General features: G+C 42.0%; 1 protein-coding gene across 1 annotated transcript in view; it reads right to left on the minus strand.

Annotated features, from left to right (window-relative positions):
* Nucleotides 1-24,654, minus strand: part of CFAP58 (cilia and flagella associated protein 58) — a 115,129-nt gene that overhangs the window by 40,431 nt on the left and 50,044 nt on the right. Inside the window, exon 15 of the mRNA XM_040992500.1 lies at nucleotides 24,543-24,647. Coding sequence (XP_040848434.1) covers nucleotides 24,543-24,647 — 105 coding nt within the window. The remainder of the gene's footprint in view (nucleotides 1-24,542; nucleotides 24,648-24,654) is intronic.

Genomic DNA, 24,654 nt, shown 5'->3' on the forward strand with positions numbered 1-24,654 from the left:
TAAGAAATATGAAATCATTAACGGTTTCTTGGTATATAAGATAATGCTATTATATTATAATGTTATTTTAAATATACATACCACCCTCAATAGATCATTTACACTTTAAAATCTAAATAACAAAATATTTCAAAGATGTCTATGTGTAGAAATTGTCACCTTTTTTTCTAACACTTTGTGGAATGTCTAAAGTGCTCTTTAAAGAACTTGTGTAAGATCGTAGGGGGGACCTGAGTCAGCTAATATCTGGTGAGGAAAGGAGAAAATAAAAGTTTGGAAACAGAAATAAGAGTTTGTGGAGATGGAGCATGTGTGGTTTGCCATTCAGTGGGACATAGCAGGTGGATTGCGTGAAGAAAAGGGGAGTCAGATTGGCCTTTCCAGCATCTAGGAGCCTGAGTTCACTCACCATGAATATGCACACTCCAGCCACAGAAGCAGCTTGCTTCAGGCAGAACATGGCAAGTTTGCTTGTAAAGAGTCAACATAACATCTCCTTAACAAGTAAAAAATCAAGAACTATAAGCCCAGAAAGCAGGGGCATCTTAATTCCAGCTACATAAAGGTGGTAACTGAAGCCTTCAAAACAAATGGGATCCTTGAAGGCAGAAACATTAAAAAGCGATGTTTGAGAATACACCTTGAGGAACAGCCAGCATTCGGAGAACAAGAGAAGAAAAAAGCCAGGAAAGGAAGGAGAAGCAACCATCCAACCAGCGGCTGAGACCTGGAGAAAACGCGGGAGGTAAGGGCAGCATGTATGACAGCATCCAACGTGGAGGTCACAAAGCACCAAGGTGGCCATCAGCCCACAAGTGTCTATTGATGTACTGACATGTTCATTCACAGAACCACACATTCTTCCTCATACATTCATTCTTTCCCTTCATTCATTCAACAAACACAGGGTACCAGGTCTATGCTTATTTCAGAAATACAAAAATACACAAACAACAAAGTTCAATGTGAGATAAAAACACATAAAGAACTAAAGAACACTATGATAAAGCATTATTCTAGAACTATAAACACTCACAAAATGTTATGGGCGCTATGGGGCTTACATTTGGAAAATTTAGGTTAGAGACCTATTTCCACTAAATTTTAAGAAGAAGTATAGACGTTCTAGAACAAGCTATAAATGAGCTTCTATAAATTCATTTCTGAGTGACTACACTACAAATGAATCTACAGATAAACGAATGTTGAATGGTTCATCCAAATAACTGAACAATTCCCTATTACTCCCATGAATGACCTTATTGAAATTGTATAAAACACTCTCAGTCAACTAGAAAAAACTTAACAGCCAAGGTGGTCCCTAAGTAGTTGTGACAGTAAAACACACCTATGCTGACCAGTATAGTAGCCACTAGACACCTACATCTTATAAAGCACTTTAATGTTGACAGTCTCAATTGATACGAATTGTCAATACACACCAAATATTGTGAGCTTGGTACCAAGACAAGGAATATGAAACATCACATTAGTATCTTAAAATTCATTTCATGCTGAAATGATATAGCTAGAAAATTTTGGATTAAATAACACATATCATTAAAATGAACTTCAACTGATTCTCCCTGTACTTTTTATTGTGGCTACTAGAAAATTTAAAGTTACACATATGGCTCACATTATATTTTGCTGGACAGTACTAAAATAAAGCAATCTAAAGCAATATTGCTTTGGATACAAATTGTGGAAAAAGAAATATGTCCAGCTTTCACATATGCCTTCTTGAAATGCAAATCAACCACCTCTTTATACAAATAAGGGTGTGAAACTAGATAAGAGATGTGTGTGGCCATTATGTTGCACAGTAGACAACTCGAAAAATTAGACCTTAATGCAAACTTTTCCATAAAGCACTTAATAAAATCTAAGAGAAGTAAGAAATTGTGTATTAAGTTTTTCATATAAAAAAGACTCATTTCCAAAAGACCAGAAGGTGAGACAATAACGTGAAAAGCAACCTTCATGAGGACATGACCTGTAGTTTTACAACTCCTTGAGTTCCAACTGTGCATGAATTATCATAGTCTCAGCTCACAATTCTTCAGCGGGCCTTGGTTACTCCCTTTTTAACACTGTCTATAAGTGGAAAGGGGTGGCACTAGTGGTACCTAGTACCATATGGGGCAATTGCAGCGAAGTAACATGGTCAAAGAGAGTTCCCAATGAGGAAGTTTGCTTGTATCTCTCAACTGTTGTGAAGGTCGAGGGGGTGATGGTTACACAGTCCACATCAGTGCTTAAAATGCCCCTTTTCTCCCATCATGCAGCTAACTTTCATATCCTTGACTTCAAAAGTTCCAAGAAACCTCCTTTCTGTGTTGTCCAGCCATCTGTCTGTCACTGTAAGCATGAAATGGTAACTGTTCCGGCAAGAATGGGCACCTATCCCACAGAGGAGGAGGGGTTGACAGTGAGAAGGCAAAGCTAGAACCCTCTTCAGCAGACAAAATAGAAAATACACGAGGAAGAAAGAGATAAATTTCATATCACTATCTAAACCAACCAAAGCTAGAAGGTTAAAGAGGCAAAAGCACAGCGATTCTATGCATCCATATAGCCTTGGGGTTGCAATGGATGACTCCACAGATGAAAAGGTCAGTTTGTAGGAAATGAAATTGAAGGATGATACCAAGATGTGCCTTCAGTCATTTTTTTTTTTTACATAGGAGAAATTAAAGCTGTGTCAGAAAAAAAGGATTTCACAAGTCAGAGAGCAACAGCAATATTCAACATCAAAGAGGAATTGAGGCTCCTCCAAACAGGCTCCCTTTAGATGCATATCGATTTCAGAAATGCCCCGTACTAAGGAACCGTTAGGTAACAAGGAAATTTTGATGAGCAAGTCTGAGGGATAGGGACTGATATGCCACACCAGGCACAAGCATTTTTTCTTGCTTCTATTTGGTTGACATATTACACCTGAAATTCCACAGCCAGTTGAACATGCATTGTCATTAATCTGAGAGCTGGCTTTGAAATGCTCCAACTTCAAGCTCCCTTTCTCAGAGTATAGGCTGCTAACTTATTTCTCTCACTCCTTTGCTCTCTGCTCTTAATGGGACCTGCAGTCACCCAACCCTCCCACTCTCCTGAGCCCATTAGCCTCCTCCTGCCTTCCTTGTTTTGCTTCTCCACCTCAACTCCAGAGTCAATATCACTGGCCAGTGCCTCCAAGGCACTGCACACTTCCTCTTCTTGGTCTGCTGCACCTGCTGTGCATGCTGCTAGCTTCTTTGTCCTCTGGTTCCCCTGCTTGGCTCTTGGGCCACCCAGTGCTGTCAGGATGCATGGAGGAACTGTACAAAATGGGATCATTGCAAATTCAGGTCCTGCACACCAATTTGTTCCCTTCCGGGGCTTACCAATTCCCTGTTGCATGTCTTGTGAACATCCGGATAGCAACTCCTCAGCAGCCTCTTCACACCATCTCAGCAGATGACCTCATCTATACAGACTGTGCCTTCAGAGACTCTTTCATCACAGAACTTCAGTGCTATCTAACCCTCTCTTCTTGCGATTGCATCAGATGTCTCCATCCTCTTTCCCAGTATGCATGTGTGAGAAGACATAGATAGACCTATGCCATGCACATGCACAAATAAATGCTCAGAGCTGCCTGGCCTTCTCCCCTCTCCTGTGCTTACTCATGCTTTTCATCGATCTCTTCCAAACATGCTCCAAGAGTCAAAAGGACACCGTTACTCCACTACAGTCAGGAAGAACATCTAGGACAAAAAGGGGCAAAGGTCTCATGCGGCTTATTCTGGGTGTCAGAATCACTTGAATCTTTTGACTGGTTGTATTGATGATCTGTAGGTGTGTGTTTTCACATGTTTGTTCACCAGTGTGTCATAGCCAAACATGCTATTATCATTCTCTCGCCACAGTCAGCCATCATGACAGAGCTAGACCCTTGAGGGTGGGGCACATACCACTCTCAGTGCTATTTCCCTTTTCAGATGTTCACAGTGATGACCCACTACGCCCTCCATGAACTTTGGCTCCCCAGGCCTCAATGCCACTGCTCTGTGAGTTCCAATGCACCATCAGACATGGTCAGGTGAGACCCTGCAGATAATCGGAGACTCTCTCCCCTTCCTTTTCCTAGCATCAGGGGCAATACATGAGCTCCTGAGAGAGAAGCTGTAGAATGTGGAGCCTCTAAGTGTGCTTATGTACAATGTTATCCTCTAAAGAGCATACACTACGCTCACTCTCACAAACACCTCTGCCTTCATCTCTAACCTGGGGAAAAGCCCAAGATGACAAAGCCACACCCAAGTTGTTATAGCTCACAGAATTACCAAAGGGCCTTCTGGTCAACCATCCTTTTCTCACACACACACACACACACACACACACACACACACACACACACACACACCCTACTCCCCACTCCCAGGGCAAGGCACTCCAGGACCAGATCCTCCCTCAGTCTCTACTCCACCTCCACCTGCCCATTACTTCTGCCTTATGAAGAAGGGACAAAGATAGTGCTCAACCTAAACAGGATTTAGAGATTCAGGACCTACAAAAAACAAAGATGGACATTCTCTGGGAGGAATCCATTTTCAACACAATATTAAAAATGTTTTAAGTATAAGGTAGAAATTAATGAGTAGAAGTGCAAATCGGGTGATAGAGGTAGAAGTGTTTTTGCAAAATATAACTTGCTGGATGACTATAAGACCTTTATCATCATTCATCCCACAGAGTAATCAAAGATCAAACATGTAAAATTGTTTCACCAGCCAGAGAAAATACACTTATATATTGTAATTATTCTATGCTATTTTGCTTCCAGCAAGATTAACAGATCATGAAAATAATGAAGAAAATTAAAATATTTTCTAATTTCTTTTGAATCCACATTTCTGAAACTGTTTATAAACTGAGAATTCTAATTAAACCCCATCCTCTTGCCTCTTTTCAGATGAATAGATTGCAATAAGCTACAAACTCCATTATTACATAGACAAGTTCCTAGTAACTGTCAATTAGACCATGAGACTTGGAATTGAAGGCCTGAAAACCATCTTTTGTCCCCTACACATTATAACAAGGTCAGCCAATTCGCTCTTGCAACTTTCTGCTTCCTTCATCCCAATCTCATTAGACACCATAATTTCCCTCTAGCAGCTTGTTATTTACTCTTTTCTTTAGCTTCCCTAATTTCCTAAAACTCAACATCATTTTCACTGTTCCAACTGATTTTTTAATAACTGATATAAACGGTCCCTTGGCCTCTACATCCCTTTCGGTCTTTCCTCTTCATCAGTTTTAGTCTGTTGTGCCCCTCACCGGTTAACAGTCCACAGAACAAAGGCTTGGAAGAGCAGCCAATCTGGATCAAGATGTATTTCTCACAACAACCTCAGGGTCCTATGCTGAACTCTGCTGCTGGACAGCTGAGTGACCTCGACTGTGTTACTTAACCACTCTGAGTCCCAATTTTCTGCTTCCAAAATAGACCTAATGCTTGAATAATGAAAAATATATATTGTGAGGAAAATACACATGATAGCCATAACAAAAAGGACCCATCATAGGATTGAGCATACAATAATCTCATAAGCATTCAAAACCCATAACTGCTACCATGGAAATTATACCTGGAGTCCACGGTTGTCTCTGGGAACAAGTTTAATGCTCACATTTGGTATCTGAAACTATATCATTGGTCCCCACTGTTGTTTTTCCCTATTACTCAACATTGCTATACCTTATTAATCAGAACTTACCCATTAATCAGAACTTTGACTTTTCATCTCCTCCAAGTCCAAAATATCCTCGTCACTTGCTTCCAAATACACCTCCTTAGAGAAAACTTTCCATCATCCCACCTCCAGGCTTCCATGGTGCCTTTTCCAAATCCAGACCAGAACCATAAATACATCTTTCTACTCTGCGTACCTGGCTCTGTCCTAGGTGGCCTTGGTCAGTTCTTGCACTCAACAACCCTGTGAATGATAGGATTTCACTCTCACTACTTTACAGCCAGAAGCACTGGTGCTCCAAGAGGGTGAGCTGCTTTCCCAAGGTCAGAAAGCTGGTCATGGATAAAATTGAGACTCAAAATCAGGTCAGAGCTCCCAGCCTTGATGCATTCCTGCTCCCAACACATGTTTTTGTGAGCAATGACAGGAAGAGTAATTTTAACCCTTTGAGGCTCAGCCTCAAATACTCATTTTCTTTCCTGTACAAGAAGCCAGCTGCTATTCACCTCCCCTACTTTTACCACTTGGGTTCGTAGAGCTGCTTTAAGCAGCAAACACCTTCCTGGGTACCATCTTGGGCAGCGACTATGACTGCACAATTTGGCACTCAGTTTTGTCAGGATCCAGAGGAACGGAGCTGGGTACAGATGCGAATCCTTCACTAAATGGAACCACAGAGTCACAGTCTGGATTTTCACACACTGCTCCTAGAGATCCATCTCATTCCTTTACAGACACACCTCGGCAATCTTCTCAAATAGACTACATATTTCTTGCAGGATCACTGTCTTACATTCTTGTGTGCCTCACAAACTTCTGAAGACATGAAAGATATCTCCAAATACCTGTGAGTTCCTAATTAATCTTCAAAGCAGTGTCTCTTAATTGGGGAAGTGGAGGAGAGGAAGGAGAGAAAACCAAGTCTCTGAAGGTATTCAAGACAGAAGGATATGAAGGGGAAATCATCTCGCCATACACCCTATGGGAAATGTTCCTCACTGCCAGAAGGCAAAAGCAAACTGGGTTAGACGGCATCACTCTAATGTTTAATGTGCTACTCATTTGGAATCTGTGCCCAAGCGACTGTGTGTCAAGAACCCAGAGAAGGTCTTCTGGGCATATAGGCAGCTTCCAGTCTGTCTCCTACATTAACTACACTCAGGATAAGAAATGTACATTTTTAAATGCATGAAACATGAGCCAGACTTGACACCCATCTATCAGAGCTGTTTTCAGACTAATAAAATCAGCACTGCCATCATAAGGAGAGAGAACTTGATGACCCACTGGAGGTTTCTTTCCAATCTAAATGATTCTATAAATTCCCCTAAAATCATTTTTTAAAAAAAGCAGATTATGGATTCATGTAGGTGTTTGCACTATAAATACAAATTAATTTCTGCCCCAGCTGCAGTTCTGCTTATCCTGGTAAGTGGCACTTCCATCCCGGAGATATTTCTGGGTAAAACACTACCACAGGAGCTAAAGATAGACAAGACTCCCCCAGGCTCTTGTTGGCAACTGTTTTCTTCTAATTTCATAAATAAATCTCTACCTTGAAATGAACAGAATTGAATCTTGCTGTTGTCCAAAAACATTTATCACTGCAAATCTGCTTTGTTTGGGGAATAAGATATAATTGTATTCAGATCCAATAACAATCTAAATGTCCCACTGAGAAATTCTTTATTGAAAATGTTTTGTTTGGACTCTAAGTAATCTGTTTATTTCCTTTTTCTGTTACTAGTCATATTATTACAACTCATTTTTACTTTAAAAAACCCTAAACGCTACTCTTCTAAAAGGCTTGACTAATGTCATCAGAAACTGGCTTTTCTGCTTCTTTATTCATTTTAGCCAACTTAATTCTTAATAACTCTTATAGGAGAGAAAAATTAACTTTCTGTAAATATTCCCTCACCTGGAAAATAATCATTGTTCACATTTGAAAGATTAATTACAATGAATGCATTTTGTGTCTTCCACCTGCTTGCTCTGATTCAGTATGAAGTCAGAGACCAAAATAGAAATGAACCAATGAAGGTGGATCCTGTTTCCAAATGTACCAAGTAAAAATGCACACCCCTGGGAAAATGTGCTCACTTGTGACATCACAGATGTCTGCCATGAAAAACCACTAAGTCCTGCAGCAAATCATCATCTCCCAAATTAAAGAAACAAAAGATGAAAAGTTAAGAAAAACATGTGAGCAATAAAACCCAAAGGTAACACCAGATGCCCGGCATATTAAAAATGTTATCTGACAAAAGATTTTTAAAGGGGTGGAAGGGTAGGCATTAGTACCATCAGATTGCATAAATGCCTAATATTTCTACTCAAATTTGCCAAAAAGGTGATGATGACACATCATCACAAAAACAGTCCGTTGTATCTATGTTCCTGGACAGCCCACTCCTACATTTAGCCTAGGTTTGGTCATGTCACTTGCTTTGGCCAGCGGGACATAAACAAATGCTACACAAACGGAGCCTCAGAAAGGGTTTGTGCTTTGGGGCTGACTGTTTCTTGATGATCGTGGCAAACTTTAGTATGGGAATAACCTATGGAAATCAACTTGGGCTAGCCCAATAGAGACAGGTTTGGTGATTCCCATTACCCAGTCATCTGTCAGCACCAGCACTGGTATGTGAGTAATATTCACAGAACAGCTCTTGGCCAATCCAACAGCTGGCTGCAAAAACATGAGTGAGTCCAGGCAAGTACAAAAGGAGAATAAGCCAGCCCTGTGCAGCCCACATTGCCAACTGACAGAATCATAACCCAATAGATAATTATTGTTTTAAACCATAAGCGGTAGTGTGGATATTATCAGGAAGACTAGCTGATATAGGGAACATCACAAAACCTCTCACAAGTGCCAGAATTCACGAGCTAGCTCACCATAGCAGGAAAGTGAGAGCCTGCTTTAAAAGTGGACAGCTCTGTGCAGTTTTTTCCAAGAGTTTGCCTATTCAGTGTTGAGGAGAACCAAGATATTTATAAGCTACTGCTTTGTAGTCTCTTATAACAACTAAAACTAAGTGTGATGCCATGGTAATCGTAGCTAACATTTACTAAACGCAAACAGAGCAATGTGCTTGATAAAGATGACCTTGTTTCATTCACCAAAACAGTCTTATCTTTCATGTGAAAGGTTATTACTATCTGTATTTCTCAAATTAAGAACTGAGGCTCAAAATTAAAGTAAGTTGCCCAAGGCCACACAGCATTATGACCAAGCTTAGGTTCAGAAGTAATGATGGGCTCAAGTCGTATCTCTTTTTTTCAGCTTATTCATTTATTTATTCGAATGGCAGAATAACACAGAAAGAAGTCTGGACAGGAAGAGGCGCTGATTCTCTATTCACTGGTTAATTACCCCCAAAGTTTCTAATAACGAGGTTTTGACCAAGCCAAAGCCAGAAGCCAGGAACTCCATCCAGGGTTCCTACATGGACTACAAGGGCCTAGGCACTTGGGCCATCAGACACTGTCCTCACAGGCATTATTAGCAGGGGACTGGATCAGAAACATAGCAATCAGGACTCAAACAACCACCCTAATTTAAGACACTGGCACTGCAAATGGCAGCTTAACTTGCTTTGCCACAATGTCAATCTCCTTGGATCTCTTAATACCTCTATGTTACTACTGGATACAATCCCATGGAAGGCTCCTCTAGTCTATTGGACTGGGAATTTCCTTGATCAGGGGATCTGTTCTCTCTCTTCCTTGAATCTTCAGCCTCTAGAAGTCCAATGTGTTATCCATTGTGCAATGAAGCCACCTCTCTTCCTTCAATCTTAGATGGCCAGCAAGAGCAGACCCAATGAAGTTCAGCCACCACATCAAATATGTAGAAGAGTTGGAATAGATAGTGGATGTGGCAGGTCTTGTCTAGACCAGTTGTTGACACAGAGATTGGGAGAACAAGAGAGCTTCAGTAATGGGCAAGGACCACTGGACACATGATGGCCTGGTCTCCAGCAACATGTAGCCAGATTAACAAGGCCTTGCTTCCTATTCACCTGTGAGTGAGGAGGCAGGAAGGGAAACAGAACCTTAGGTGGGAAAATCTGTGGAAAGTTAAACAGTTGTGGGTGTTCAGATGCTCCCAGGAGAACACAGTAGTACCTGCTACTCACTTAGTATGTGCCTGCCCATTATCAGTTCAACCTTTGGAATCAAACCTGACACTTCCTGAATTTCTGACTGTCTAAAGTGGCTCCTTCCCAAATCTTAAAATTTAAATGAAAATGGTAGTGAGCAGAAGGAGGCTAATCAAGACTGCCCCTTTCGAAAACTACTTACAAGACCCTTGCCTACCATTTGCTTATCTCCATGGGTTCACTGAAATTACACCTGCTTAAGATACTTACAGTTTAAGGTATAAAGTAGTTTTTAACCTCTGTCTGCCTAATCGAGCCTACCAGAACCAATCTCTTTTTCATGAAACTCCCAAGGCTTACAGAGAGGCAGGGGGAAGACTCTAATGTCATGGGAAGCCATTCCTGGCACATTTAGAGAGAACTGCCAAGAGAGGGAATAGGAGAAGGCATTTGATAATTGAGCACATTAAGTATACCTAGGCAAGTGTGAAGAGACACAAGTTGAGAAACTGATTCACCTTAAATGAAGCTGAACATGATTGCAAGAAAGCCCAAAACAACTGCATGTTAAAAGGCCACTCACTGACAGGAGATTAGAGGGTCCCAGACAGCCCTGCATGGGCATGCTTGCTCTTGAGGAGAAACCAGCAATGATACTGATTTTTGAAGGGCCCAGAAATCTCTGAGCTTTGGTTGCCTGATCTGTTAAAAAGGGTGATTGTAAAGTTTTAAAAGATGAAATAATATCTTCTAGAGATTTGGCTTCTTGGACCTATATAATTTTGGACCCAGAAATCTTGGAGGCATGAACATATAATCTCACCAACTTATTTTCCTAAGTTTTAGCATGAAAAAGAATAGGGCCCGGCGTGGTGGCACAAGTGGTTAAGTCCTCGCCTTGCATGCCCAGGATCCCATATGGGCGCCGGTTCTAATCCCGGCAGCCCCACTTCCCTTCCAGCTCCCTGCCTGTGGCCTGGGAAAGCAGTCGAGGACAGCCCAAAGCTTTGGGACCCTGCACCCGCGTGGGAGACCCGGAAGAGGCTCCTGGCTTCGGATCGGCATAGTATCGGCCCGTTGCGGCTCACTTGGGGAGTGAATCATCGGACGGAAGATCTTCCTCTCTGTATCTCCTCTCTGTATATCTGCCTTTCCAATGAAAAAATAATAAAAATAAATCTTTAAAAAAAAAAAAGAATAATAGATACTATCAAGGTTGTATTTGCTATGTACCCAGGACCAGTCTAAATGTTCTGCACAGAATAATGTAACTTTCCCAACAACCCTAGGAGCAGTTGGAGATGGGCTGCTTAGCAAATGTATGGCCTATGCAAGCCCCAAGTGGTGATGTGCATACTTCCATGTGGCTGTGGGGATATTACCCCAAACCTCCACTAATGCCATTCTACTCAGGATCTTATAATACCACAGCAATTTCTAATATCTCGTGTGCACATCTGCACAATGTATCCCAGGGTCTCCCCAGGGCCTGTCTGAGACCCAGGCTAAAGTGTCTGTGTGGCCTGAGTGTGATGTTTGTGGGTCTGTAACAAAATGAGCACAGGAAGGTCTATGAACCTGGAACCAAATTTCTTTAAATTTTAGGGACCACTCTTTTTTTTGCATTCTTTTTTACTTTGGGGGAAAAGTTGAGATGGCAGTCTCTCAGTTTTTGGTGAATTCTTCTGCTTTATGAAGCAATACCAAGAGTTTATGACAATGGTTTCCTATCAGTTGACAGGGAAGACTCTGACTCCGTGGCACCTTAATTTTCTCATTTGTTGGCCATACGTTTGCTAAGCAGCCCATCTCCAACTGCTCCTCCATCATCCCTGACACATAGGAACACGATCAGAAAAAAAAAAAAAAAGAAAAGAAAAACCACTCCCAGAAGCTCAGGAAGTGACAGTGGAGCAGTCCCACTTCAAGGAACACTTGGGTTAGAGCTTACAACCCTTCACATGTACTTTGACAATAGTAGGAAGGCTCTGGAACTATTGCTCCCCTCATTGCATTCTGCCCCTTGAATTAAGAACAGAATAAGAACTCACAGCCTTTTGCTTAATGGTTACAGTTCATGTGGCATTCTTCAGTCTCTCACTCTCTCTCCAGTAAGGGTGACATCTTTCGTGATTTCAACTCAGCTTTGGGCAGGACCATCACTCAGTTATTCACCAATGGAGCAGCAAGAATTGGGTTTAGTAATGGCCATGCTACCAGCAACTGGACCGAGGCATTAAAAGCCTGCCTTCCAAATCTTAAAGCAGTTATTTCATAATTGAGCAGTGGCTTAAGAATTGGGTTTGGGTGGAAAATGAAATGTGTAGTGGCTCTGTTGGGGCACATTAGAGAATCATGGTTAGGGTTCAGTTCTAGCTTCCCAGGATGAAGGTTTATGAGCAGGGTCAGCCAGCATTTTCTGTAAAAGGCCAGACAGTGACTATTTAGGTTTTGTGAGCCATGCAGTCCCTGCTGCACCTGCTCAACTGTGAGGCCATAGCATAAAAGTTAACCTGAGAATGAATGAGGGTGGCTGCGTGCCAATACAACTTTATTATGGACACCAAAACTTGAATTTCATATCATTGGTTGTATGGCATGAGATAATTTTCTCCTCTTGACTTTCTTTTAATTAGTTAAATACATAAACACTCTTCTTGGTATGGCCTTATAAAAATAGCTGGTGGGTCAGATATCACTCACTAGAGGCCATAGTTGAACAAACCCTAATTTGCAATCATAGTTCAGAGGCATTTTTGAGTTGTCAACTCTGGGGTAATTTTTGTTTTTCCTCCTTTGTAGACTGTTGGCCACAATCAGCTCCCTCCTTTGGAAAACAGAAGCAACAATGAGTAGATCAACCTCATCTGAGTTTCCTAAGCAAAATGCTTTGCTCGGGGTAATTCAGCACTCCTCTGCATTTAGAAAACATGAGCCATACCTGCACTTTCCCACTACTCCTCAAGACTCCCTGCAGCTTCTGCTGAATCACTCCTGACAGCTGACTTCCAGAGTTGCCTGGATCTGGCAACATGGCTCAGCTCCTGGGTGCTCTCATTAGTCGGTTTGCTCCTAGGACTCCCAGCCCCTGGCATTTAAGACCAGAGGACACAGCATGAGACTGTCACGCTCCAAACTATGGATATTGATATTCCTTGCACACTGGCCAATTTTCAAGCATTCTGCTCAGTGCTTTATGGAGTTCTTTTCCCTTATCTTCACAACAACCAAAGGATGCCAGTAAGATGATAAGCTGCAAGGATTGGGAGGTACTGATGTTTGGCACAGCACCTAAGCTGTTACTTGAGTTGCTGGAATCCTATACCATAGTGTTAGCTCAAGTCTAGGCTGCTCAGCTTCTGGTCCATCTTCCTGGTAAGGCAGTAAAAGGTGATCAATTTGCTAGGCCCCTACCATGCATTTGGGATACCTGGACAGAGTTCCGGGTTCCTGACTTTGGCCCAGCGCCACCCTAACTGTGACAGCCCTCTAGCAATGAATCAGTGAATGAAAGATTTCTCCCTCCTTCTCTCTTTCTGTTTTTCCTTCCTCTTTCTCTCTCTCCCTCTCTTTGTAACAACTACATTTCAAATAAATCTTAACAACAACAACAACAAAAGATTTTGAGTCCCAGGTTTCAGAGAAGGAAGCCAAAGTATAGGAAGGTTAGACATCAAAGCAGGGTCCTACACACAGCAGTCAGGAGATGCGGGGCTACCTCCTGGCCTGCCAGCACCACAGCTCTTGTTTTGGAGGACTCAGGTACCAAAAAAGAGTTGACCAACTTCTAAAGCCGCCATGTTTATCAGACTGAGTCTGTATCCTGACTCTCTGGGGAGCTGAATCATTCAGCCTGGGGAGATCCCAAGAGAGTGCAGTTCCAAAAGGCTCTCAGGTGATGGGTGATGCTGATGCTGTGCCTCTGAGACCACCCTGGAAGGAGCAGCAGCCACAGTGAATCACCTCCATCAATGACCAGAGCAGGGTGCACACAGTGAAGTCAGTGCATGTGGTGGTCCTACACCACAAGCCATGATGGCTAGGAGCTGGGGAAGCCCCTCCCAGCACCAGCTGAGTGGCCATGGAGCAGGAAGGCTTCTGTCTGTGTCTCACGTTCCCTCATCTGTAAAGGGGAATGACGACAGCCCTCTGAGGGTTGTGGTGACAACAGAATGAGATCATCTACAAAGCATTGAGAATAATGTCTAACACATTTCAAGCATCCCACAAATGTAAGATAATCTGCACATTAAGAAGAATGCAGACGCTTACTAAAGAATCATCCAGGAATGGGCTGTATGAGCTTTGTTCCCCTGGCAGAGCACAAAACATGCACATCATTCAAGCCATTTTACAGTTAAGTAAACCAGACTTCTATCCAGTCAGTCATAAAATTAAATTACAGGGAAAGTTCACCTTGAAAGGGCAAGACCCGGGTGCCAGCAGAGAAGCAGAAATCTTCAACTCTGTTTGAGATTTGTTTGCTTGAGGAACTGTGCCCATTCCATGGGCCTCTAACTGGGTGTAAAGGAAAGCACAGAGCAATTTCCTAAAGCAACATCAAATCAGAAGCCCAGCAAGGTAGCATTGTCACAGGGGTCACTTCAGAGTGTCACTATTCATTGGATAGTGTGTTTCTACCCATCATAACCTTGTAGAATGATTAACCTACCCAGGAACACAGCACTGCCTCTTGGTATTAACAGAAAATGCTTCAGTACTCTCCTCTGTATAGCAGCATTTTACACAAGATAAGTCCAGGCTAACATACCAGGAGCTCAAATCCGTTTCCTTTTTCCAAGGTTGTACTACTCCCCAGGTTAATCAAGTGTTATTTCACTCCCAGCATCTGGCGAGCTGACACTCATGATGTGCTCACTATCAACCTTTGATGTCTGGAAAGCACAGCACCCCACACACAGCACTGTACTCAATGATTGTAATCAGAACAGAATTGGGGTAACATCTTTTCATGGAGCTACAACATGATCATGTCATCTGATTACTGGGCATTAACCAATAGGTGGATAGAACCAGATAGGAACTTGGCTGAGTAAGCCAACACTCTCCTTCCTGAAGTTGGATTGGCAATTTATAGCTTTGATGACCAGTTAGTTGCATGAGTGTAGAGGATCTACTGGACCTACCAGAAAGCCTGACCTCCTGTCTCAGATACTTGTGGTGTCTGGAGACAGCATATTTACATGTTGGAGCTGACACGCCTGGCACGCTGGGTGGCCATCGCTTCCCAGAGCCTGTGGCAGCTCCCCCTCCAGTGGAGTTGGCTTTTCTGCCCCAGGCCAGGAAGCCTCTAAGGATGGTGATAGAAACAAGCAAAACCTCTTCAGTTTGCACCAAAAGCAGTTCAAGTTCCCTGGAGCCTACTCAGCTGTTGGGGAATGGCAGCCACTGAGTTATCATTCCAACTCCTTCCCTTTGGCAGCACGAATCTGCTTCAGCTTCTTGTGATTCCTCAGAGGAATGGCATTGGCATTGAGATTCCCTGCCCACCCTTCACTGGCTTTTCCTCCCCTGTCTCGGTCTCCTGCTACCTCACTCCAGTCTCTTGGGACTACCTTCCAAATGACCAGTGCCAAAGACACTTGCCTCACCACTCCAAAGCCTTACTGAAAGCCCCACAGCATCCCATACAGGATAAGAGCCCTTATCACGTGACATGGAGATCACAGGACTTAGAGGACCAAAGCTCGTCTCCTGGGCCCTGCATCCTAAGCACTCCAGCTTGTGGTGCTTAGTAGGTGCTGGGCAGTTGCTGGCTTCTGTTGCCCATGCATCAGAGGGTCAGAAACAAGCTCAGTCCTTCCAATAATTCATAGAAGTCCTTCTCTGTTTATTGAAAAGATTACAAAATAAAATTGAGAGTCATTCCTCACATGGAAACAAACTTTTCCATTGTGATCATCTTCCATTACGTCACCTGCTATCCCACAGAGCACCCCAGCTTCTCAGTCTGTGCTTCCTCACTGGAAAAGCCCAGCCTCGTTCCCCTCTCAATGTCCCTAGGTGTGGTATCACACTTGTAACCTACCCCATTCCTATCCTCCCCACCTCCTCTTTCCCTCTTGATCCTGGGGCTCTGGAGTTTCATCAGGGAACTATAACAAAGAACTAGATCAAAGGAAACAAGGAGAGCTAAGGAGGTGGCTGGTGTTTCTTTATATCTCCTGCTCCCTTGGGTCTTGAAGGTACCAAGGCTGATAGTCAGACTTATTTTTGAAAAGTCTGGTGTTCAGATTGTCAATATTTAAATCTCTGTTAAACCTAAAACCCACATCCAGTTATTCTTCAAAAATTAAGGATAAGACAACACAAACCTGCAGGTAGTTGACCTGGATTTACCTGAGTCCTCCAATGGGACCATGTGCCACAAATCCCCGTTACCCAGCTACCACAATTCCCACCATTCCCTTTTGCCTCTGAATCCAAGGCCCCTGAAAGAAAAGCTGCCTAATCTGATCACAACATGGGAACTCTGCTCTGAGCTTTATTGTTACTCGCCTGGCCCTGAGGGTAAGTTATTTGAGCTTGCCATGCCCTATTTAGGTACTTGGAAAAACACAAGTACCAGCTGCTAAGTGTGCCTTGTGTATGTAAGAGCCTCAAGCAAGGCACTAGAGACTTCTTCTATAATGTTATCATGCCTTACGTCCATACTTTGGAATACCATCTTGATAATGACAATGATGATAACGATGATGGCAATAATGATGAAATGATACCCAAGTAATAGGTACCAGTTACTCAGAGCACATATGCTTGTCTGAACCTGCAGATGTTCTTACTAAAAATGAAGTTCTTAATTCTCAGGATTTGGAAGAACTGAGAAATGAACGCAGAGCAAAAGCCATGCAGACACCACTTGAGAATGCTTTCAGCACCCTTGCTTCCAGGAAGGGGAAAGCAGACTGGTGGGCAAAAGCAAAGTCTCTCTTCCCAACACATGCCTAGGATTTCAGCTTTGTCCAGAATACAGGCTATGGCTCAGGACTGAAGCTACAACGTTAGTGTCAGGAAGCATGCTTGTGTTACTAGGAGTATGGAAACACTGAAAACATTCACATGAATCAACCTGCCCTGGCACACAACAGTTGTGTCATGAGTTGAGAGCCATAAACTCATAATAAATTCCAGTCCCCCCTGCAAAGTTAGAAGTTAATCATGAACACGCAAAGGCAACAGGAAGAATAATTCCCATAACCTCTTGGAAGCCAAAGATGACACCTAAATGACTTTGAGATAAAGCAATCACTTTAGGCCTACCACTTTTCAACATTTATGCAGGCTGATATTTGTGGGCAGGGAACCAAGGACATGATGGTCAACAATTGAGATCCAAGAACTGTCTTGGTGAGGGCAGTTTGGTTAAGCAAGAAGCTAAAACTTACACACCTAATTCTAATCACTGCATTAATGATGTCTGACAAGTGGAATGAAGATGTTAAAGTAGTGGTACCACATGCCAAAATACCTAATGCAAGCAAGACGTTCCCTGACAAAACAGTATAGATGCTCAACAGGCAGTCATGGTTGTCCAGGCTGAGAGTGTGTCTCCTTTACATAGCACTTACCATGTGTCATGTACTGTAGCTGGCATTAAGGTTACAGAAACAAAGTAGCAAGAGCCTTTCTCTCAAAAAAAAAAAAAATCATGGTCTGGTGGAGAATAAACAGGTTTCTATCATTTCTATGTGGAAATGATGAGTGTCATCAGCAACACATAACAAACTAAGTAGTCATTGAAGAAGTATTCTGGTCCTCAGAAGAAGGCAGCCGAAAATCTTCACAATTGCAAAATGTTTTCTTGCAAGTGCAGAGAATTTCTGTCATAATTTAAGGCAGCACGTGAAATTAAAAAGCTGTCAAGTCTTAGGGAATATCTGGGGCTTTACCAAGTTAAAAAGTTTTGTGGTCTGGGGACACAGATGCTGCGAGGGCAACTCGACAGCAAGTACAGGGCAGGCCAATCACACAGAGAAGAGGCTACATGAGGAGTTAAAGAGGAAGGACAAAAGAACATCAGAGTTTGGAGACTGGGAAAAACAACTTGGGGATTAACAACATCAGTAATTATAACAGGGTTAATAACAATGTTGTTTTTGATAACTGAACACTACAAGAAAGCTTTTATGTCCATTACCACACTCAGTTCTGTGATCAAGTAGTGCTACTGTACACATTTCATACATGAGAAAAGTAGAGACTCAAATGAGAGGTTTCTCTGTATGGCAGTTCATCAGACTGGCCAACATTAGTGCTGAAATCTACAAAGCATGAGATATACCAAATACAACAACACTCTTTTTCATTACAAGGCACAGTTTGCAAGTCATCTAAGTGTCAAAAAGGTTGAACTACCTAAACAGTCAGCCCTACTATCTGTTGACAAGTGATTGGAGCCCATGACCAGTCAGACTTACTGAACAGGGCACTGCGTTTCAGTGGCCACAAGAAGATAAAAGATGAAGATCTGGACCTGCGAAAGTCGTGCTGAGGCTGCTCCATCTGGAAGAGTCATGCCCTCAGGACCAGCACTGTGGTGTAATAGGTAAGCCTCTGACTACAATTCCTACATGCCATCTGGGTGCCAGTTGGAGGTCTGGTGGCTCTACTGCCAATCCAGATCCCTGCCAAGGCACCTGGGAAGACAGTGGAGGAGGGCCTTGGTGCTTGGGCCCCTGTACCCAAGTGGGACATCCAGAGGTAGTTGCCATGTGCCTGGCCTTTGCAGCTATCTAGAGAGAGAACCAGTGAATGGAAGATTTCTCAATCTCTCCTGCTCTCTCTGTGACTCTACTTTTCAAATATGCATTTTTTAAAATCTTAAAAAAAAATGCTCTCAGTGCAAACTTACATGGTAAATAGAAACCTACCCACAAACACAGAAGACTACAGAAAAAAAGCAGCTGTTCCCTGAATTCTAACTTTGGGGGTGTTGGGTAGGGACAATGGCAGTGATTGGCTCCTCTAACAACTTGTATCTGAAGTTCTAACACAGTTTAAAATCAAGTTGTCAAAGAAGCCCCAAGGTGAGACTTTAACATAGAAAAAAAATTATTCTAAGCAAGGGATATCTCCTAAGGCAACTGACAGAAAGAAAGGAAGGAACATAACTTTGATCGGGACCACTCCCAAGTCTCAAAATAAAGGCTCTCTGAAAATGAGTTCGCAAATCAAAAATAACAAAACGGAAAAGAAAAACCTACCGTGAATCAAAGTCAGTAGTCACAACAAAAACAGCAGAACACTGCCCTCCAACCCTGGAAACGGCACACAACAGAATGCTGACATCATGAAATGAAGTTGTGAACTTTATTTTATGGAGGTTTTGGATTTGCTTTAAGGAAGACATAAAGGAATTGCTGAAAACGCAAGAAAATATTAAGACACTGTCAACAAAAAACAGACATGTGTGAAAAAATATCAAGTAAACAAAATTACTAAAAACAAAATCTCAGATTAATATTTATCAGATAAACACACCTTAAGGAAAAAAGAATGATGAATGAGAAGAGAAACCCGAGAAAAAAATAAACAAAAAGAAAAAGAAAAATAGAAAATAACAAGGGCTCATTATACGAGAAAGAAATGTTTCGGGAATTCAATGTATGCCTCGCAAGAATTCTGGAAAGAGTAAAGAGAACAAGGAGGAGACTACTGAAAGACAAAGGACATCTTAGGTTCAGGAAACTACATACAAAAATGCACTGAGTTGAAACTCTAAAGACCAAAGGCAAAAAGAAAAACCTGAAAACAAAACCGAAGAAAAGGCAGACTACCTACAAAAGAGCAACAATAATTAAACTTTCGGCATACTTCTCAACATCACAAGACGACAGAAGACAGAGGACGAAAACCTCCCCCATGCAAACAGAAAATATGATTCTGAGTTATCAGATATAAGTAGTCAAAACTGTTTTTCAAATGTGCAGAGAGGAGGGATAACTGCTGAAAAATCTGTCACTGAAAGAGTGATGAAAGAACGTACTTCAGAAAGAGACTCCAAGGTAAGGAATTGGTGACACATGGAATTTAAAAAAAAAAAAAAGAAAGCACCAGTAAGCATCTAACTGTATAAAACAACACTGATGACTAATGGCAGAAACAATAGAGTAACCTGAATTAAAGCATTCACAGCATTCACATTGTTTCTAAGAACGATGAATGCATTGATCAACCTTACACTTGTTTAGATCTGTATATGTGTTAAGGGAAATCTATGTGAAGGATAAACAAAGAATCAAAGAACATTAAGAGAAGGCATTCAGAAATATCTCAAAAACAGAATTACATTATGTGGTGGTAACCATTTACATTAAGTGGTGGTAACATTTGCAAAGTGAATACAAAGAATAAGCAAATAGTACTAATGTATAGGAAAGAGGATGTAGTAAGTTGAGAGAAAGAAGAAAGAATATAGACCTTAATCCAATTTTTTTTTTAAAAAAGGCAGAAACAGAGGCACTTTTAAAATACTTTTTTTAAAAAAAAGGGGGTGAGTAATAAAAACTAAAAAGATATAGACCCAAAATTATCAATTAACATTAAGTGCACTAAACACATCAAACAAGATTAAAACAGATTGGATTTTTTCAATTAGAATAAATGCACCTAAAATATTAGGATATCAAAAATTTTAAAGTATAAAAGATGAATTCTTCTAAAAAAATTACAGCTGGCAGGGCTGTAAAATTACAGATTTTTCAAAGTAAAAGCATTACCAGGAAGGTCCCTGCATAATATTCAATGAACAATTCACCAGGAAGAAATCAAAATTGTCAACTTTGGCTCACTTTATGATCATAATCTAAAGCATACTTAAAGTTCAAAAATGACAAAACTACAAAAGAAATTTTAAAATCCCTAATTTTTTTTTTTTCACTGATTAGGCAGACCAAAAAGTTAGGGGGATCACAGACAATGTAGTTAGCAATGTAAATATAATGAAAAAAGTAGAAAATGTTGGACATTTAGAGTGTTTTCTTTATCAAATACTGCAAGGACATTTTAAAAACTGACTGCTTAATTGGCCACACTGTAAGTCTCAACAATTTCCCAAGTATCCAAATGATACATACCATGGTGCAAATGAGTAAGAAAGTCATAAATAAAACATAACTCAAATGCATTTGTATTTGGGAACTTAAAAATACATTTTTTTTCACGGATCATAGGGGAAATTGTAGATTTCTTAAAAAGATTTACTCTCAAAGAAAAATAATTCAGAAAATCAGAAGCATTTTAAACTAGATGAAAAATACTGTATAATGACAGCTGTGGGAAAGAACTAAAGAGATATTGAGGAATTAGTGCAATGGCTGCTCCAGTTCCCATCCAGCTTCCTGCTTTGGCCCAGGAAAGCAGAAGAGGACGGCCCAAAGCCTTGGAACCCTGCACTCACATGGGGCTTCAGATTGGCTCAGCTTCAGCCATTGTGGCCATTTGGGGAGTAAATTAGCAGATGAAAGATCTTTCCCTCTTTGTCTCTCCTTCTCTCTGTGAAGTATGCCTTTCCAATGGAAATAAATAAATCTTTAAAGAGAGAAAAGAAGGCAGTGTGTTGCTGAAGTGAGCATCAGTCTTAATACAGGAAAAAGAGAGTCAATCCGAAGAACAAGGAAGGAAGGAGGCCATGAAGTTGGAGTGGTCAACGAAGGATAAAGCAAGCTTACAAGAGCGCGGTATGGCAAAACACAAGACTTTGGGGTTTTTTGAAACCAACAACATGGAGCAGGCATGGTTGCAGCACATCAAGCCACTGCTTGAAACACCTGTATCCCACATCGGAGGGCCTGGCTTTCCATCCAGCCTCTTACTAATACAGCAGATGATGGTTCACACATCTGACCCCCTGGGACAATCAGATATGGAGTTCCTGGCTCCTGGATTTAGTCTGACCCAGCTGCAGTTATGGGCATTTGGGGAATGACCAACCATTAAATGAAAGATCTTTTTGCTGCTGCTTTACTCTGTTACTCTGTCTATCCAAGAAAATAATAAAACTTTTTAAAAGATAATTATTTTTATTTTTAATGATTCTTACATAGTTGATTAAGGTGCAAAGGGTCAAGGGCTACAGGAAAGTGGGTGAGACCATTATTTCCACATTCCCTTTTTCTCCTTCCTGCATCTGGGGGAAAGAGGGAGATAAGGAGAGAAGCCACACCCAGCCTTCCAACTGCCTCCGTATCCTGGGATGGAGGAGAGCCACCTGAGCAGTTCCGAGGATCCTGTTCAAGAAGTTTAGATAGTTGAACATTTCTGAATTATTACCAATCTTGCCACTCCAAGTACAATAAAATAATAAAAATTTTAAAACTTTAAAATGTGGTGATAGGGGCCAGTGTTCTGACACAACAGGACAAGCTGCACCTGCGGCACTAGCATCCCACATGGGCACCTGTCCGAGACCTGACTGCTCAACCCCCAATCTAGCTTCCTGCTAAAGCACCTGGAAAAGCAGCAGATGATAGCCTAAATACTTGGGCCCTGAAACCCAGATGGAAATCACAACTACCAACTTTGACCTGACCTATCCCTGAACACTGTAGCTATTTGGCAATCTCTCTCCCTCTCTTTCTCTTCCTCTTTCTCTTTCTCTCTCTCTTTCTCTCTCTCTGTGTCTGTCTGTCCGTCCCCCTCTAACATTCTACCTTCCGGCAAATAAATCTTTAACAAACAAACAAACAAAAAACTGTCAAGCTGGGGCCTAGCACAATAGCCTAGTGGCTGAAGTTCTCACCTTGCACACGCCAGGATCCCATTTGAGCACCAGTTTGTGTCCCGGCAGCCCCACTTCCCATCCAGCTCCCTGCTTACAGCCTGGGAAAGCAGTCAAGGACAGCCCAAAGCCTTGGGACCCTGACCCACATGGGAGACCTGGAAGAGGCTCTGGGCTCCTGGCTTTGGATCAGCTCAGCTCCAGGCATTGTGACTGCTTGTGGAGTGACTCAATGGATGGAAGATCTTCCTCTCTGTCTCTCCTCCTCTCTGTATATCTGACTTGCCAATAAAAATAAAATAAATCTTTTTTAAATGTCAAGCTACCCCTTGCAATGCTGGCATTCCATATGGGCATCAATTAATGTTCCAGCTGCTCCAATTTCAATCCAGCTCCATGCTAATGCACCATAGAAAGCAATGAAAGATATCTCAAGTGCTTGGACCCCTTCCATTCATGTGGGAGACCTGAAAGAGGCCGTGAAGACCAGGCTCTTGGCTTCAGATTGGCTCAGCTCTGGCCATTGAAATCATTTAGGGAGTGAACCAGCAGATGGAAGAGCTCTCTCTTATTCTCTCTCTGTAAAACTCTTTCAGGTGAATAAATGAAGTACTATGGTAACAGAAAAGACAGGGTAGTGTGAGCTCTGGAGCCCAATGCCTGGGTTGAAAGCAGGAAGAAGGTCACAGATCAGACTCTGCACCGTCAGCTCCCAGCATCTGTGCACTTACTGTGCTTTCTAAATGGAACACCCTCCATTCACAATGAAAAAGGAATGTTATTACTCCCATTTTACAGATGGGAAGTTTGGGAAATTTCTGTGATTCTCCTCAAGTTATAGAGTTGGAACCAATTCAAGACCAGACCTTTCTGGGTTCAAAGACTGCTTCTTGACTACCATGCTTGTCTACCAGAAGAGAAAATCCCTGTGGGCCACGAAGTGTGGCGATGTTCAGGAACAGCATTGACCACACATCCAACTGCAGGGAAAAGACATCTTTAAAGTGGAAGGTAAAACAGGAGGAAGAATGTCCTTTTCTCATTTCCTCCTACTAATGCTAACCCAGGGCTTTGGAATCAGAATGAACATGAACAACATGAAATTTTCTAGCATTTATTAGACAGCGGATGGCAAAGCAAGCATCGTGTTGAACTCTTTTGATCCTCACATCTTTTTTCACAGATTCTATTACAGTCCCAGAATACAAAGGAAGCGCCTCTGGTGCAGGGAACTTCAACTCCTGCTGCTCTAAGTCAGCAGAGACAGAACCCACCAGAGACCCTCCAACACTTGAGCAGTCATCATCATCTACACTGCAATCTCAAGCACCAATGCCCCCCTCTGTCATTTGAGGATGAGAACACTCACAACCCATGACGAAGTAAAGCCAGCAGGAAGATTGTGGTGATTGTGATAATGGTAATAATGATGGCGATGATGGAAGAGGAAGAGGACATGATGAACGGTGACAACAACAAATACTTGCACAGAGCAAGCCTAATTGCTCCAGAGTAAAATAACTTGCTGCCTAAAATCCTCAGAAACAAATCTCTCCATCTCAATCACATAGATCTTCATGTGGACAGATCATTTTGCGGTAGCTTATTTTCAAAATCAAGATCACAGCATTTTTATATTAGATGAAGATACAGAAAGACAGTATTTTTTTAAAAAAATTTGACAAAATTGTACAGAAGTGGGCAGGGGGTGACGCTCACTCGCTGTTAAGCCTAGCCCTGAGCTTCCTCTTCCAGGTTTCTTGAAACATCAGCGATTGCAGCATAAAAGACTGACTCATCAGGCGGCATTTGTTCTCTATGTACGAGTCACTGTTGCCATCTACAGCCACCTTTGGGGCCTGCAGTGCTGCCAAGTAATTCTAACAGCATCGACCTGCAGACCACAGTGCTGGCAAAACCTGGCTGTTCAGTGACGACAGAAAACAAAAATGCTACCTGCAGCAGCAGCTCTTTCTCAACCACCTCTTCAGTCTTGCTGATGAGATGCTTCTGCAGAGTGTGAATTTTCTGTATCAGCTCAAAGGTACTGGGGTCACTGGCCTGTGCA

Source organism: Ochotona curzoniae, unplaced genomic scaffold (genome assembly GCF_017591425.1).
Source record: "Ochotona curzoniae isolate NIBS_2020 unplaced genomic scaffold, NIBS_Ocur_1.0 contig_66, whole genome shotgun sequence".
NCBI classification, from domain to species: Eukaryota; Metazoa; Chordata; class Mammalia; order Lagomorpha; family Ochotonidae; genus Ochotona; species Ochotona curzoniae.